Below are 16,661 nucleotides of genomic sequence, written 5' to 3'. Positions count from 1 at the left end.
GCCAGAGCAATGGTGCTGTAGTGTGAGTCATGGCACTTCTCTGCTCAGAACCCTCAAATGGCTTCCCCATGTCAAGCAGGGAAATGCCACAGACCGTACAAGGGCTCCCAGGCCTTACTTGTAGGCCCCAGGTAACAACTGCTTCAGCTCCTGTCCTACTCCAGCCACGCTGCCTACCCGCTGCTCTTCGGACTTGCCAGGCATGTGCCCACCTCAGGGCCTCTGTGCTTGCTTTCCTCTCTGCCTAGAATATTCTTGCTCCAGATACTAGCGTGGGTTCCCCATTCTCCTTTCAGCCTTTACTCAATTGTCACCTTCCCAGTGAGACTTTTTGTCACCACCCCAAATTGCATTCCTCCTCCCAGCTCCAGCACTCTCCACCCCTTCCGTTTCCACAGCACTTGCCACGTTCTCACAGACTATGCCATTTAATTTTAAGAAATTGTTTATTGTGTCTTTCCCTTAACTAGAATATAAATGCCCAGAGCCATGGATTTTTGGTCTGTTTTGTTGTCTGCTGAATCCCAACGACTCCAATAGTAGGTGTTCCATACACATGGTGTGAGCTGCTGAGGACAGACAGAGCAGGGCCTGTCAGGGTTGAGGGTCGTTGGTGAATTTCCTGTGCTAAATCTGATTCTAGTTATGGAAACTTACTTACTACACCTACTTTTTAAATCAGTTTCTCCATTTTAAGCAATGCCTCAAAAGGTAGTAGGAAGACATTCTGTAAGAGAAAGGTCTTTTGTAGAGTCCTGAGTGTGGCTGTAGTAAAACCAGAGAGCCCCAGAGGTGAGGTGGCGAATGTTGCTATTTATAACCGTGATTCCAGTGTATGTTTTCCAGCCACACTTAACCCCTGTCAGGCTCCCTTGTATGCTCAGCCTGTCACTCAGTTAGCTAATGGTTTCTTTGGTTCCATTATGCATTGTAGGGCTCCCCTGTTTCAGGGTTTTTTTTTTTTTTTTTTAAAGAGAATAATGGGGCGTTCTGTTCTCAGAGGTTTAATTGTTTTAATAGCCTTGTCAATTAAAATTTTTTCTCCACTTTTTATTAAGAACTTTGCCAACATACAAGAGAATTGAAGGAGTAGTACAACGAGCGCCCAAATACTCTCTGTGTACATCCAACCTTTGTTAACATTTTGCCACATTTGTTTTATCTGTTTGTGTGATTGAGTGTATGCTTTTATTTTTTGTCCTGAACCATTTGAAGGTAAGTGGCAGATTTCATGACACTCGTCCTAAAATCTTTGGCCTATTCTCCTATAAAACCATTTAAGAATAAGTTACAAATATCGTTATAATCTACTCTTACATCTCCCAAGAATAACATTCTTACATAAAACCATAATACTATTATTGAACCTTAGGAAATTAATGGTAATTTCAGATATCATCTAATATCTTGTTCATATGCAAATTTCTTCAGTTGTCCCAAGAATATGTTTCCAACCAAGGTTCAGTCAGAATGCATGCGTAGCATTTGGTGTTTACGCCTCTTTAATCTTTTTTAACCTAGAACAATCTCCCTCCTTCCCCTTTATAAAATATGTATTTGATGGTACTGACTTTTCGAAGAGTCGGACAGTTATCCTATGGAATGTCCCTGCTCGTGGGTTTGCCCGATTATTTCCTTATGGTGTCATTTAATTAGTTTCTCCTCTTATTTCATGTAAGCTGGGAAGTAGGTTTAGAGACTTGACTAGATTCAGGTTACACGCTTTTGGCAAGAGAACTTTAAAAGGCTTCATACTGCGTCATGCCTGGAAGCATGGGGCGACAGGCCGTCTCGTTTTTGGTGACACTAAGGTTGATCACTTGGCTATGATGGTGACAGACAGAGTTATGTTCTCAAAAGTTTAGTTAAAAAAAAAAAAAGACATCCCCTTCCCTTGGCTCCTTTTGAAGATAAAATGTGCCTCATAGGGGTGTAAGGTAACTTCTGGGCCTGTAAGTATGTAATGATTCTGCTGGAGATGTTTAGTGGGTAAACTAGAAAGAAGAGTTAAGTTGGATCCTTGAGATGAGACCATGGTGAGAAAGACTGAGGTTATGCCTCTGGCTTCTGTCAAAGGACTGTTGCCAAGTGACTGCCACAGAGGTTGTAATGAGTGGCCAGAGGCCTTGGGTTCCTCTACCCTCCTGTTGAACAGTATCACCTCTTTAGGAAGGAGAGTCAAACATGCCCATGTTCCATCTACAAAATGATGGCCTTTGAGATATCAGGAAAGGAATCACGGAGCCCTTCTAGAATGCTTATCCCAGCATATCTCTAATAGTGATGTACCGCATCCAAAAGGCTGGGCATCTCTAGGAACTGTCCTGGAGACAAGACGAGAAGACAGATCATCCTTGTGATGGTCATGTGGCTCAGAAAGGTCAAGAGAAGAGCTGCTATACAGCGAACAGGAAGTTAGGCCAAGAGAAATCAGGACTGTTCAACTTAAAAACAGGAAGGCCAACAGAGAGGTAATAAAACGACAGCTTACTAGGCGCTTACTAGGTGCCATTTCATTCTTTGCAACTTTCTTCTGGAAAAGGCGCTGTTTTACTCCTGTTTTTCAGGTAGGGAGACCAATGCTCAGGTTATTTGCTTAATGGCACACAGCTACTAGTTTGTAGAACTGAGATTTGAACCCAAACTGGTACCTTCCACCTTTATTAACCCCTGCATTATACTGCCTGCTAGAGACTTGCACACTGGAACTTGGCATAATAGAGTAGGAAAACACTCTGACTTTTGAAGAAACTAGCTTTCAAGTTTGTTATTGTTAAGTGCCATCGAGTTGGTTCTGACTCATAGTGACCCCATGTACAACAGAATGAAACACTGCCTGGTCCTGTGCCATCCTCACAATTGTTTCTGTGTTTAAGCCCCTTGCTGCAGCCAGTGTGTCATTCCATCTTGTTGAGGGTCTTCCTCTTTTTCGCTGGCCCTCTACTTTACCAAGCATGATGTCCTTCTCTAAGGACTGATCCCTGCTGATAACATGTCCAAACTATGTGAGACATGGTCTCACCGTCCTTGCTTCTAAGGAGCATTCTTGTTGTACTTCTTCTAAGATAGACCTGTTCCTTCTTTTGGCAGTCCACGGTATATTCAATATTCTGCGCCGACACCACAATTCAAAGGCATCAATTCTTCTTCGGTCTACCTTATTCATCGTCCAGCTTTCGCATGCATATGATGCAATTGAAAACACCATGGCTTGGGTCAGGCATACCTTAGTCTTCGAGGTGGCATCTTTGCTTTTCAACACTTTTAGAGAGGTCTTTTGCAGCAGATTTGCCCAATGCAGTGCATCTTTTGATTTTTTGACTGCCAATTCCATGGGTATTGATTGTGGATCCAAGTAAAATAAAATCCTTGACAACTTCAATCATTTCTCCATTTATTATGATGTTGCTTATTGGTTCAGTTGCAAGGATTTTTGTTTTCTTTTTATGGAGGTGTAATTCATAATGAAGGCTGTGGTCTTTGATCTTCATCAGTAAGTGCTTCAAGTTCTCTTCAGTTTCAGCAAGCAAGATTGTGTCATCTGCATATCGAAGGTTGTTAATGAGTCTTCTTCCAATCCTGATGCCCTGTTCTTCTTTATATAGTCCAACTTCTCGAATTATTTGTTCAGCATACAGATTGAATCCAAAACCAAACCAAACCCATTGCCATTGAGTCGATCCCAACTCATAGAGGCCCTATGGGACAGAGTAGAACTGCCCCATAGAGTTTTCAAGGAGCACGTGCTGAATTTGGACTGCCAACCTTTTGGTTAGCAGCTGTAGCTCTTAACAACTATGCCACCAGGGTTTCCACAGATTGAATAGGTATGGTGAAAGGATACAACCCTGACACATACCTTTCCTGACTTTAAACCAATCAGTATCCCCTTGTTCTGTCTGAACAGCTGCCTCTTGATCTATGTAAAGGTTCCTCATGAGCACAATTAAGTGTTCTGGAATTCCCATTCTTCGCAATGTTATCCATAATTTGTTATGATCCACACAGTCGAATGCCTTTGCATAGTCAATAAAACACAGGTAAACATCCTTCTGGTATTCTCTGCTTTCAGCCAGGATCCATCTGACATCAGCAGTGATATCCCTGGAACCAGGGAGCTTTCAGATTAGAAGCGTTATTTTTATGGAAACATTTGTAACTCACGACACCAATCAGTGGAACTGGCTGAAAATAGCAATAGACTCAAGAAGGAGTTGAAAAGATCTGTTACAGGGAAGACAGATGTATCGGGAAGCAAAGGAAAGTAGAGATGCTTCGGAGATCTTGAAAAACTGGAAAGTTAACTGATTTCTCCATTCGGATAATAGATTCTTGCATTAGATTTGGGGAAGGTGTCTTGGGGGGAGGTAGTCTGTAGAAAAGGAGCCCTGGTGGCGCAGTGGTTAAGCACTTGGCTGCTAACTGAAAGGTTGGAGGTTCGAACCCACTAGCCACTCATGGGAGAAAGATGTGGCAGTTGGCTTCCATAAAGATTATAGCCTTAGAAGCCCTATGGGGCAGTTTACTCTGTCCTGTAGGGTCGATGTGTGTTGGAATTGACACCAGGGTGATGGGTTAGTCTCTAGAGAGTGCTCAGATTCACCTCTGTGCTTATGGTGACATTTATTTATATACACCCTGCCTTGTTCTAGAAAACAGATAAGATAGCGTATACTAATGTAGTAGCAACTAAGAGATAAAATTGAGTGGGTGGGTTGGATGGAGCCTGGGTGGGGAGGGAGGTTTGAGTGCATGGCACTTTCCTGGACTGGCTTTGTCCAGAGCTCGCTTGTAAGGTGTGGGGAGGAGTGGAGGGACTGCATACCCTTTGGGAATCCTCGTAAATACTGAAGCCCTTTGGGGTGGCCACGCTTGGTGACAGGAGCTGGTGGTGTGCAGCATTTTCCAGCTACCTAGGGTTTGGCGCGTCTGCCTCATGTCAGTCTTTTCCGTTTCTCTGCCGAAGTTACTCAGCTCTTCTTGTTTGCCCACAGGGCTGGATTTGTCTAAGGCCATCAGGGGACTAAGGTTCCTTCTCATGGCAATGGTAAAACCGAGTCTTAAACCAGAGCCGCGAGGCTGAGGGGCTGATTTGCCTGCATTAAACTTTTATTGTTGTTTTTTTTTTTTAGTTTCAAAGTAACGCATCTCTAAACTTTAGGAAATTTAGAAAACAGTCTTTAACACAGTTAAGTAAAGGATAAGGCCCTGTAATCTCTCACCTAGAAATGTCTCTTGCTGACATTTCTTTCCATAGGGTCTCCCGACTGATTTCTCTTTTCTTAACCCCCGCTCCCACTCCATTCTATGTATGAGTCAAGGGGATCTGCTGCTTGGACCCTACTTCTTCCCCTGTACGCCATCGCTAGCTCTGCCTTTTCCTTAGAGCCCTACAAGTATAAGCAAACAAATAATGTAGAAATGATCTAGCTAGCATAATAATACAAAATGTTTAGAAAAAAGAGCAGATTGTTTCACACCAGCCTAATACAACAATGACTACAGTTAGGTATGTTCCTTCCCAGCCTTTTTTCCTTGCCACAAGACTTATTTAAAGATGGGGAGAAGGTTCCCAGAGAAGCCAGAGTAGGTGAAATGTGAGTTTATAACATATACAATCTGTTTTTTTTTCTTTAACTGATGTTTGTTACTTTGTTTTTTAAACTAATTTTTATTGTGGTTTAATATATAACAGAACGTTAGCCATTTTAACCATTTTTATATGTACAATTCAATGACATTAATTCACCATGTTTTACAACCGTCACCATTATCTGTTTCCAGATTTTTTTTGTATTCTTAACAGTACCCCTTAGACAATAACTCTCCATTTTCCCGCCCCAACTACCCCTGGTAACCATTTGTCTACTGTAGATATTTCATGTAAGTGGGATCATATAATACTTTTCCTTTTTCATCTGACTTATTTCGCTCACATATAGAATCTTAACTTTAGTCCATTCATGTTGCCTTTTGTGTCCTAACAGTGGAGAACACCCAGCTGACCCTGAACCTGCAGACGGAGAACAAAGGCAGTGTTGTCTCAGGCGGAGAGCTGACAATTTTCCTGGACGGGCCGACTGTTGATCTGGGAAGTGTGCCTAATGGCAGTGCTGTGACAGACGGTGAGTGCTGCCCTGCTCCCCAGGGCTGTGCTGGGATGAGGTGTGGCAGAGCTGGGAGTGGGGGTGTGTGGGGGGCCAGGGGCTGGGGAGGAGGTGCTGAGAGCATGGCTCTGTACCAGGTATATCTGGGTTTGTGTGTCGCTTAGCCGGTCCTGGCCCATTGCTGGCTCTGATTTTTCTTTGCATCCTGGATCAAAATCATGACATGCTTTTTCAAAGACTGCCTTCTGATAAAGGACCAAAATAAATGTCAGCTTCTTGAGAGTATGTTCTTATTTGGTTTGAGAGCAGAGAAAAACATCTTTTCATCTCACATGGACTTTGGAAAATAAAACTTTATGAAATGTTACTTTGGAAATTTTTCTTTTTCCCAATGTAGTTAAATTCCTGGGAATTTTGAGAGTGTCGTTTATGGGATGGTATTGGTTGGGAAAGGGAGCTACGTGACCTATAGTATAGCTGTACACTAACAAATACATATAGAAGCAGGGACATCGGAGAGCGTCTCCCGCTCTGTCCTGAATCTTGGCAGTTTGTTTCTTTTGATCTAGTCTGAAATTAGTCCTTTGGATCTAACAGGAAATTATTTCATGAAGTCTGAGGTCTGAAATGGGTTATGTTTCTCTGTAATTTTCTTATTAAATGTTTTGTTAAATGTGATGTAACTATGGCACTTTCCCCAAACAGGCTTTCTGTAGCTTCAGGCGGGCGGGGGGTGGGAGGTGACAGTTGAGTGCTGACACAAGGGTAGTCGTAGTCAGGTAGGCTCTCTGTAGTTGGATGGGGCTTGACTGCTGAGGAAAACCCCTCAACTGGAGTGAGTGAGACATTGTTGGAGAGCTCTTGGTCAGGGAAAAACAGACATCTTTCACTCATTCAACATATATACATATGCGTACATGTACATACACATATACACACACAAATAATTGAATACCTGATATTACTAGGCCCTGCGCCAGGTGCTAGCCAGATGGCAACGGGCAAAATTCATGTGATCCCCACTCCCTGGAGCTTATAATCATCTACTTAGAGGGTGGGAACAGACATCAAACAACTCAACACACAAATAATTAAATAATTGTAATTGTGACAAAAGCTATAAAGGGAAAGTACGGGGTAGTATGAGATCGCTCACTTTAGGGGGATCTCATTTGAAGTGAAGGGGTTGGGGAGAGTTTCTGTGAGAAACCTCTGCACAGAAGGTTCTTACATACTCAGGTACCTGAATACGAGGAGGTGTTTCAACAGATAAAGGGGTGATACAGTAAGAGGTGGCAGGGCCACAGGTGCAAAGGCCTTGAGGCAGGACAAGTGTGGCTTTTGCAGGGAACAGAGGTACTGGGGTGAATGGAGTGTGGGGAGTAAGGAGCAGAGTGATGGGAGGTGAGGACAGATGGGGTGGTTGGGTTAGATCACTCGGGGCATTGAAGGCCTTGGTAAGGGGTTTGAACCTCATCCTAAGAGGGAAACTGTTGAAATGATTTTAGTAGGAGAGTAGCATGGTCTGATTTAGCTTTTTAAAAATTCTCTGGTTGCAATATGGAGAAATGCCCCCCATTACTTGCCCACTTCGCCTACTTAGCATCTGTTCTTTATCTCACATTCACGAGGCTGAAGTTCATTTAATGTACAAGGCAACATGCTTATAAGTGCCTTAGACTTTCTTGGAAGTCTTGGAGAAGAGCAGCTGTTTCCACCGCTTGAGCCTCACTGTTCAATGGCACAGGTCAAGTCTTGCATGCCTGTCCCTGCTCCTCCTCATGGTAGTGACTGCAGCTTGCTAGGCAGCCCACACTCCATCGTAGTAGGTAACTTGAAGAGGCAGAGTTGACTTCTGTTCCTAACAACTGAATCTCAAAGAAGGGTTGAGTTTCTCAATGTTTCTGTCTTTCCTTGTGATTGATTCCCTTTTAGGGTCACAGCCACCTTCGAGAGAATCCAGTGGGACAGCTGTAGCTCCAGAGAACCGACACCAGCCTCCCAGCACTAACTGCTTTGGTGGGAGATCTCGGTAAGACTCCCCTTGTTGTGGGATAGAGCCAGGAAGATGCTTAGAGCTATTGAAAATACATTGGGAAGTGTTGAGGGCAATTTATGTTAGAAAATTTCCAGGGTTCTTATCACTGTCTCAATATGTTAAGGAGGCCCAAAGGGGAGTACAAAGCTCAGGATTTTTGGAAGGGTCAGAGGATTGGGACTGGCTAAGTTGGCTATTTGCGTAAAATAAACTGCTGAACAGAGAACTTGACTCTGCTTTTTTATATATCAGGTACAGCAGCCACAGCTGTCCTTCCAGAGTTCACATAGGAACACTTAGAGCAGTGGTTCTTTTTATGAAAAATTTTCTGTCTGTGTACTTCTATTTTGGGGGAGTCCTTGGTCTGCTTTGGAGTGTTGGTTAAGAACTCCTACACTTAGAGTCTGAGTTATATTGTACTCATTATACATGTCAGAAGTGACGTAATTTTATTTATCATTATTCTCATCTTATACCTGTGTTAGTGGTACAGACTTATTTCCACAGCAACTGAGTGACCAGGGAGGAGAGTAACTTTAGCTGTATTAGTGAGGTGGTGGTGGGGCGGGTGGGGGGGGGGGTGGGGTGGGAAATGTGTGTTTATTGTTTATTACAATGTACAAAATCCCCAGACGTCTTAAGGAAATTTTAAGGCAAAGAATCCTATTAATGCAGTTTATAGATATTTATCTTCCTGAACAAATCCCAAAGAGTAGGGGAGAATGCTTTGAAAAATGGAATATGATTTCAGCCAATAGCCACAGCCTCTTGAAAGCTCCCTCTCAGGACGGCCCTTGGCCTCTCTGGATTTGGTTGTTTTAAGGGCTTGTGAGGTGGTGATGACGGACAGGTGTAGGGTGAAGGGAAGGTGGGAGTTTGGATCTTTTGTCTATAGTGTCATTAGAAGCAGATGCACCATTTCCCTATTCCGTTTTCTCCAAGTCTCTGCAAAGGTGTTACCTCACACCCTGAAGTCCAGTCGCTAGATGACTTGCAAGATGGGATAAATAGTTGGGTTCCACAGTGTAAAAAAAAAAAAAAAAAAAATCTTGTGTCACCGGAGGAAGAATAAACCCATTGCCATCGAGTCGATTCCAACTCATAGTGACCATATAGGACAGAGTAGAACTGCCAAATCTTTACGGAAGCAGACTGTCACATCTTTCTCCCAAGGAATGGTGGATTCAAACCACTGACTTTTTTGGTTAGCACGCAAGCTCCTTAACCACAGTGCCACCAGGGCTCCTTAGAGGAAGAATAGGTATTTAGAACTAGAGGAAACAGAATCTCCTCAGTGGCAAATAGCTGTGGTGGCGGGAGAGGGGGGGGACACTTCAGCATTTCACTCTCTGGGGATGAAAGCTGTCTTGGCTTTCTAGCTGATTTGGAAAGTTTGTATCAAACAAAACTGACATCACTTAATTTCAGTTTGAAAAAAAGAGTTCTGGTCTTAAGTTTAGACTTACTGAAATTCTTGACCTATTGCTTGCTGAATTTCTCTGGTGTCTAGATGTTGAAATGCAGGTATCCTGATAGCCCTTTTTTGTTGTAGTTTGTGTTGCGGACTGTTGACCATTAAAACAGCAGCCAGACTTCCGCATGAAATCGAATGCGTTTTTGCCCTTTATACATGGTAGACATTCAGTGCTAGTTAATTATTGCTGTATGGAGGACCTTCCAGATAATGTCAGCTTCATGGCAGTTCTCCTCAGTCTGCCTTACTACTGCAGCATTTTACCGTGCCTGATCTCTGAGTTTTCACAGACCTCTGTGATCTAAGTATTCTTCATTCACATATAACCTGCTGCCACTCAGCAGGAAACACATTTAAACGTATCACCCAAAGGCGGTAGCATCGTGTCCTTCCCCCCTTTGCTGCTGCATTTGTCAGGGTCAGTGTGCACAAATACTACTGTAGGTGGTAGCAGGGTTGTTGTGTTGTTAGGTGCAGTTGAGTTGATTCCGACACTATGAATTGACCCTCATAGTGAAAGAGTAGAACTGCCCCATAGGGTTTTCTAGGCTGTAATCCTTACAGGAGCAGATCACCAGGTCTTTCCCCAGTGAACCACTGGGTGGGTTCGAACCACCAATCTTTCAGTCTAGTTGGATCAGAGTGTGAGAATTTGGAATCAAAGACGAAGATTGAATCCTGGCCTGTTATTTACTTGCTGTGTGATATTGGACAAGTCATTAAGCATTTTGGAACCTCGATTTTTTCAGATATAAAATAAGAATAATATCACCTATCTCAGAAGATTATTTTAAGGATTAACCAAGATGAGGTATGTCCATCTGAGGGCCTTGCACGCTGGGAGTGCTCCCTGAAGGTGGTGGTTATTATTATTATTATTATTTTTTGTGCTTGTAGACCGTTGATTGCTCCTGCCCTCTGCCCCTCGGCCTGGGAAGTGAGGCATCACCAACGCATTCCCGTTAAGGATTGTAGTTGGGAGGGTGATGAATGGAACTTTCAGGATTTCAAGGACAACCCTCTGCTGTCCTTGCTGTCTTGGGGCAGAGAGAATGATGATGGGCTTCTGCTTGTTGGCTTCCAGACTAAATATTTAGCTTTCACTGTCTGAAGGGCAGGTTTTTCTTGGACTTGGGTGCCATTTGCTGTGATCAAACAAAGGTGCTCTGATGTGCTTGTGAAGGAGAAGACTGCAAAGTCAAAGCAGCCTTTTCCTCTCCTTTCCCCTGCTTTATAGTTATAAGCTATAAAGAAACTGGAATTGTGAAAAGATTTTATCTTAGGAGTTCATCTCCCCTAGTTCATCCAGTAAAGACATTGCTAGCTAAGCAAGGACTCAAAGCTCCATTTCTTAGGGGGATCCTTCCTACTCTTTTAGTAAAAAGAGGTGAAAACATCTCTAGTTGTTGTACCTGATCTGCCACATGAATGTCAGTATGGGTGACCACCAACAATTCATGTGGCTTAAATGTGTTTGCAGACAGACTGTGTTAGTATGTAGTCAGTGGGTCTGTTTGAATATAGAAAGAATTAATATCATAAATTGTGTTATAGTCAGTTCTACTATCCTATAGTAAAAATGGGTGAATGATAGTTACATCAATATGGTGGAATCTCAGAAACATAATGCTGAGCAAGAGAAGCAGGTCACAGAAGAAATATACAGTATGATGCCATTTACACAAAGTTCAAAAATGCAGAACTAAACAGTATGTGTTTTTTTATGGATACCTTCAGAGGTCGTAAAACTCTAAAAAAAGGAAGAGAATAATTAACTGTGAGTTCAGGAGAATGGTTGTCATTTGGGAGAAGGAGAGGGGTGTCATGAAGAAAAAGCACACAGAAAACTTCTAAGGTACTGGTGATGGTTATTTCTTAGCTTAGTGGTAGGTCACCAAGTGCTTATCTTATTATTATTCTTAAACTGAGTATATTTTTAATATATTCTTTTGTGTGGTGGTGGTGGTATTGTTAGGTGCTGTTGAGTCGATTCCAACTCATAGCAACCCCACGTGGGACAGCAGAACTGTCCCACAGGGTTTTCCTGGCTGTGATCTCTCCCATGGAGCTACACTGCGTGGGTTTGAACAGCCAACCTTTCGGTTAGCAGCAGAGTACTTAACTGTTGCGCCACCAGGGTTCCTTTCTTTTGTGTACATGGTCTATTTTACAATAAAAGATAAACAAAGTCACCTACCAACCTAAGGAAATTGAACTGTGATGGTATTGGGTCGGAGAAATTGTTGTTTACTGTTGAGGCAGGCAGATTTCAGAATTTAGGATTCCTCCAGGCTTGGTACTAACCACTTATTTTTCTTCTACTCAGTTTATATATATAGCAGCGTAGCCAGTGCTTCTAAATCAGTTTTCCATGTTCCCTTTTAGGGCTTTGCTCCTGGCACTTAAAAATCTCAGCCTAGGTGGTAGGTCCTTGACCTGAGAATCTAGTTTGGAAGTAGGAGAATGGATTCTTGATGAAAGCTTATCACATTTTCAGGAAGGGTCTCTGCCAGAAAATGCATCAGAACAGCACTAGTCTTGGTTGCATAAGAGGGCTAGTCTAGCACTATCTGGTATTTGATTTCAGTGGGAACGATGCCTTTAAATACCCAGGATTAGCATGCCATCCTGCCCGTTTACTTGGCCAGTGTTCCTTATTTTGTTATAATAGCAGAGAGTGCCTTGTATATTGCAGTGCCTTCTGGGAGAGTGTGTGCTAGTTGGCACAGGGAGTACCTGCCACACCCTGTAATAATTCCCCAGTGTTGATTTTATTTTTCTGGAATGAGGGCTGGCTATGGGACCTTTGCCTAAGTCAATTCAGGCAACATGGTTTGAAGACCTAATGTGTGCCTGGTATTGTGCACACATTGCACAGGGTGTCCCAGAAACATGGCCTCTACTCTCTACGGTGAGTTCCCCATCTCTGTGACAAAAGGCATTTAGGAAACAGGCAAATAAAACTACAGTGCTATGGAGAGGGAAAGACTGAGCAGAGAGCAGGACAGGGGTTTGCAGAGGTGTCGTTGTCGGGTATCCAACAGTTCAGTGCAACATCTCAACTCCGAGAGCTGAGGAGACCCAGCGCGGTGCATGTGGAGGGGAGGAGAACCCAGCAGAAGGCTCCAAGCCAGTTCTGGCAGCTCTCTTCAGAGTTACTGTTGAGTTAGGATCGGTTGTGAAATTCCAGACTGAAGAGTGGAAAGCCAAGGTGTCTGAGTTCCATTGTGGTTTGCTGGATTCTTAGTCACCTGTGATTTTTTTTTTCTCCCCAGCGATTATATGAAATCAGGGAGTTAAGATAAAATCCAGTCACGGGTGAAACCCATACTACTGTCTGCCCTTCTAAGCATGCTTGAAGATTTCTTCTGACTTGAATAACTGGCTCCTCAGTCTACAATCTGTAGATTTTCTGTAGTCATACATGGAAATGGAGAAAACAGTGGGAGAATGCATTTAATTTAATGTTTAGGTTCATAAAGGTTTTCATTAATAAGGGATCTTGGTTAAGATGCTGTGATAAAGGGGCCTAATTTCCTTGATCATTCATATATGTATTTAAGTTATTTTATATATGAGCGTATGTGAATGTGCATGAATGCCTGCGTAGGGAGAAAGGCTGGAGGCCTTGCATTTGCCTCTGTCTCTCATCATATGTCAGTATTGACTAGAGTCGGTCAGAACGTGCGTTTTAACAAGCTTCCCCCAGTGATTCTTTTACATGTAAAAGTTTCAGAACCTCTTATGATAGAGTTTTTATTCTCCTTCCTTTATGCCTTTCTTTTTTGTCCTGCTTCGATGAGGATATATCATGTTTATTGACTCCCTTGCCTTGACGTTAATGACCTCTGAAGATTTAAAAGAGTTATAATCTCAGGGACTTACAAAGCCCCAAGGTCTCTGGTGAGCCCTAAATAGCTCATCAGCTGTGTCTGCAGACAGCCTATCCCAGAAAGGAAAGAAAAATAAACGAAACCGGGTGTGAGTCTGCTGGGAACACTTCAGGAAGTCCTGGGAGGGCCAGGGGAGAATTGGGAAGCAAAGCTAACAGGGAAAGAGGGAGCGACTGGAGCTGGGCCTTCGGGCACTGGGCCATTCTCTCAGTCATTGTTGGCCACTGTCACCGTCCTTCAACTGAGGTGACTAAAACCTACTTGATTTGGATCTGTAGTTATTTGGAGATGTCACCCTGTCAGCATGAAACTGAATTTAACACTTTCACAGTTTCCATGCAGGGTTCCTACCCAGCAGCTTTTGCTTAAAATCTAGTTACAGCCTCATTACTGTTGCTAGGGAAAAAGAAAGGAACAAGAAAAAGGAATAAGTATAATTCTTTTATTCATTCATTGATAACTAAGACACAGTCCCTACTTGCAAGGACCTTGCAGGGCTCTGTTCTGAGCAGTTGATGTATATGGCATAGGATTGTACAGGGTGATGGATCACTTTTATATGGCCTTTCTACCCATGGTCTTGTAACTTCCACCAAAGGATTAGATTGAACTATGCAAATAAGGTGCTTGTGGCCCACCAAGGAGATTGGACAACTTTCTAATAATGCAAATAAGGTGCATGACACCCTTGTGGGGTTGGGACCAAGCAAATGATGTGTATGGCTCCCTAACGAGGGGATTGGTCAGTTTGGCCATCCTGCAAGGCTTAAAATGAGCCATCACAGAGGTGGAAAGGGGGGACCTCACTACCACCAAGAAGAAGAGATGTGAGTGGAGCATGTCCTTTGGAAATGGGGTCCCTGCGCTGAGAATCTGCTAGACCTAGGAGACAGAGAGAGAGAGAGAGAGCTGTAACACTGAAGATGGTGCAAGACGACAAGAAGCAGCAGAGAAACGGCGGTATCAGAACCAGGAGACCATCAGAATAAGGAGACTGGCAAAAGATGGTATGGTAGGCTTCTTGGCCCACCAGGCAAGGTGGTTACAGTGGGTATGCCTACCCAAAGAGTGAGAGAGCTGAGTGCCTTCGGGCAGGAGGCTTCCTGGTGATATGGGGTATCTTGGGGCACTTGTCTACGGAGGTAGGTTTGCCAACACATGAAGCGAGATTGCTGAGCATCTTTGGGCTAAGGCTTACTGGTGGAGTGAGATGCCTCTGGGCACTTATTGGCAGAGCTAAAGAGCTTTGTACCACTAGCCCAAGTGGGGCAGAGGCCAGGCTGAGGGGTCAAGGGCCAGAGAGAGGCCTGCCTATGGGCACAGCTGAGAAGAGGCTGTCTGGATTGAAGAACTGTATCCTGAGTCGTTCCTGATCCTGAACTGTAACCTGTTACTTCCCTAATAAATGCCATAACTGTGAGTATGGTCTGTGAGTTCTGTGTGGCCGTTGCAATGAATTATTGAACCCAAGGGAGAAGCAGAGAATACCATGGGAGGGATGGCTAGCATCAGAATTGGTAAAAAGGTTGGAGGGTGGAGGCATGTCTGACCTCCACCTCATGGCAATCAGCCTTGGCCTGTTGATGCTGATAATGTTTATCGTCCGCCCTTGTGAAGTTAGAGGAGGAGGTCCGTCACCCCCGCCACGCCATTTTTACAGATTGAAACTGTGGGCAAGGGCCCTAGTGCATTCTCAAAGCCAGATATCGAAAGCAGTCATGAAGGTTAATTACATATTAATTTATACATTAATTATGTGTTCTTATACATTGATTTAGTCAGATCTATTGATTCCACAAGTGTTTATTTGGCGTTTCTTTTGTATGTGCCTAGAAAGATGTGGTATATGTTAGAAAGCTGGTTAGAAACTTTTCATGAACTAGGAGGAAGGCGTATGTCTGCAGTTGAAGGCGATACTTATCCCACAAACACTGAGTGTCAGACTCTGAGCCAGGCCGTGGTGATAAAAATGAGAAGTCATGGTCCCTGACATCAAGCCATCTAGCAGGATACAGATATGCAGTGACATTTACAGCTTAGTATGTTGAACCCCACAGTGGTGAAAGTACAAGTGCAAGAGGAATATAGTGGAAAGTTTACCTAAATCTCCCCGGGGAACTAACATATATGAGCTGTATCTCGAAGGAGTTCGCCAGACAAATGAAATGGGGTTAAGGGAGGTTATTCCAGGCAGAGAGAACAGCATGGACAAAGGTGAGGGTGAATGAGAGAATTTAGCATGTTTAGTTTGAGGAAATATAAGCCATTTGATAATGCTGATATATAAGATATTAGAGATGATAAGTGTAGCAAACTATATGGTTCACAGGCCAAACCTGACTTGCCACCTGTTTTTATAAATAAAGTTTTATTTGAATACAGCCATGCTTATTCATATATGTTTTGTCTATGGCTATTTTCATGCTACAGTGGTAGACTTAAGTAGTTGTGATAGAGACCACGTGGCCTGCAAAGCCTAAAACATTTGTTATCTGGCCCTTTATAGAAAAAGTTTGTCAGCCCCTGTTGTAGGAGATAGTAAAAAGTTAAGGCCGGAGTAAGATGTATGTAAACTTATATGTGACAGACTGATTGGATTTGTAAACGTTCACTTGAAGCTTATTAAAAGTTAATAAAAAAAAAAGTTAAGGCCAGTTCACAAAGGGCCTTTTATACTTTACACTAAGACTTTATATTTTAATCTTTGGAGATAGGGAACCACTAGATTTTGAGCAAGGGCATGATGTTTTATTTCTGTGATAAACTATTCTAGAAAGCAGTCTGATGAATGAATTTGAAGCTCTATGAGAAACAAGAACCACTCCAAGTATTTCAAGCAGAACAGGAACAGGATTTAATATGGGGAATTATGTGCTTATAAAAATCATTGCATGAGCTGGAGGAACAGAAGTGAGGGACCACCCCTGGATCCTTTGTTTCAGGGTCAAAGCCCTGCAGCTGCAATCCAGATGCCAGGAAACTGCTGCTGTCCCTACAACTGCCTTACATCACAAAGCTGGTGTACAGGCAGTGAAGCATGGGGTCTGCAGGAGCCCCCTGCCAGTCACCAGCACCACAAGAAGTGTGGCTTCTGCCTTCACTCTGCTTTCTAAATCTCTTGCAAGAGCTTCTCATTGGCTGAACCTAAA

General features: G+C 43.2%; 1 protein-coding gene across 2 annotated transcripts in view; it reads left to right on the top strand.

The window, feature by feature from the left end:
• Positions 1–16,661, top strand: part of WWP2 (WW domain containing E3 ubiquitin protein ligase 2) — a 167,245-nt gene that overhangs the window by 71,697 nt on the left and 78,887 nt on the right. For both annotated transcript variants that reach the window (XM_064273835.1, XM_064273834.1), the window contains 2 exons: positions 5,988–6,125; positions 8,043–8,139. In XM_064273835.1, coding sequence (XP_064129905.1) covers positions 5,988–6,125; positions 8,043–8,139 — 235 coding nt within the window. The remainder of the gene's footprint in view (positions 1–5,987; positions 6,126–8,042; positions 8,140–16,661) is intronic.

Source organism: Loxodonta africana, chromosome 21 (assembly GCF_030014295.1).
Source record: "Loxodonta africana isolate mLoxAfr1 chromosome 21, mLoxAfr1.hap2, whole genome shotgun sequence".
NCBI classification, from domain to species: domain Eukaryota; kingdom Metazoa; phylum Chordata; class Mammalia; order Proboscidea; family Elephantidae; genus Loxodonta; species Loxodonta africana.
Note: the sequence above shows the minus strand (reverse complement) of the source record. Positions and strands in the feature narration are given on the sequence as shown.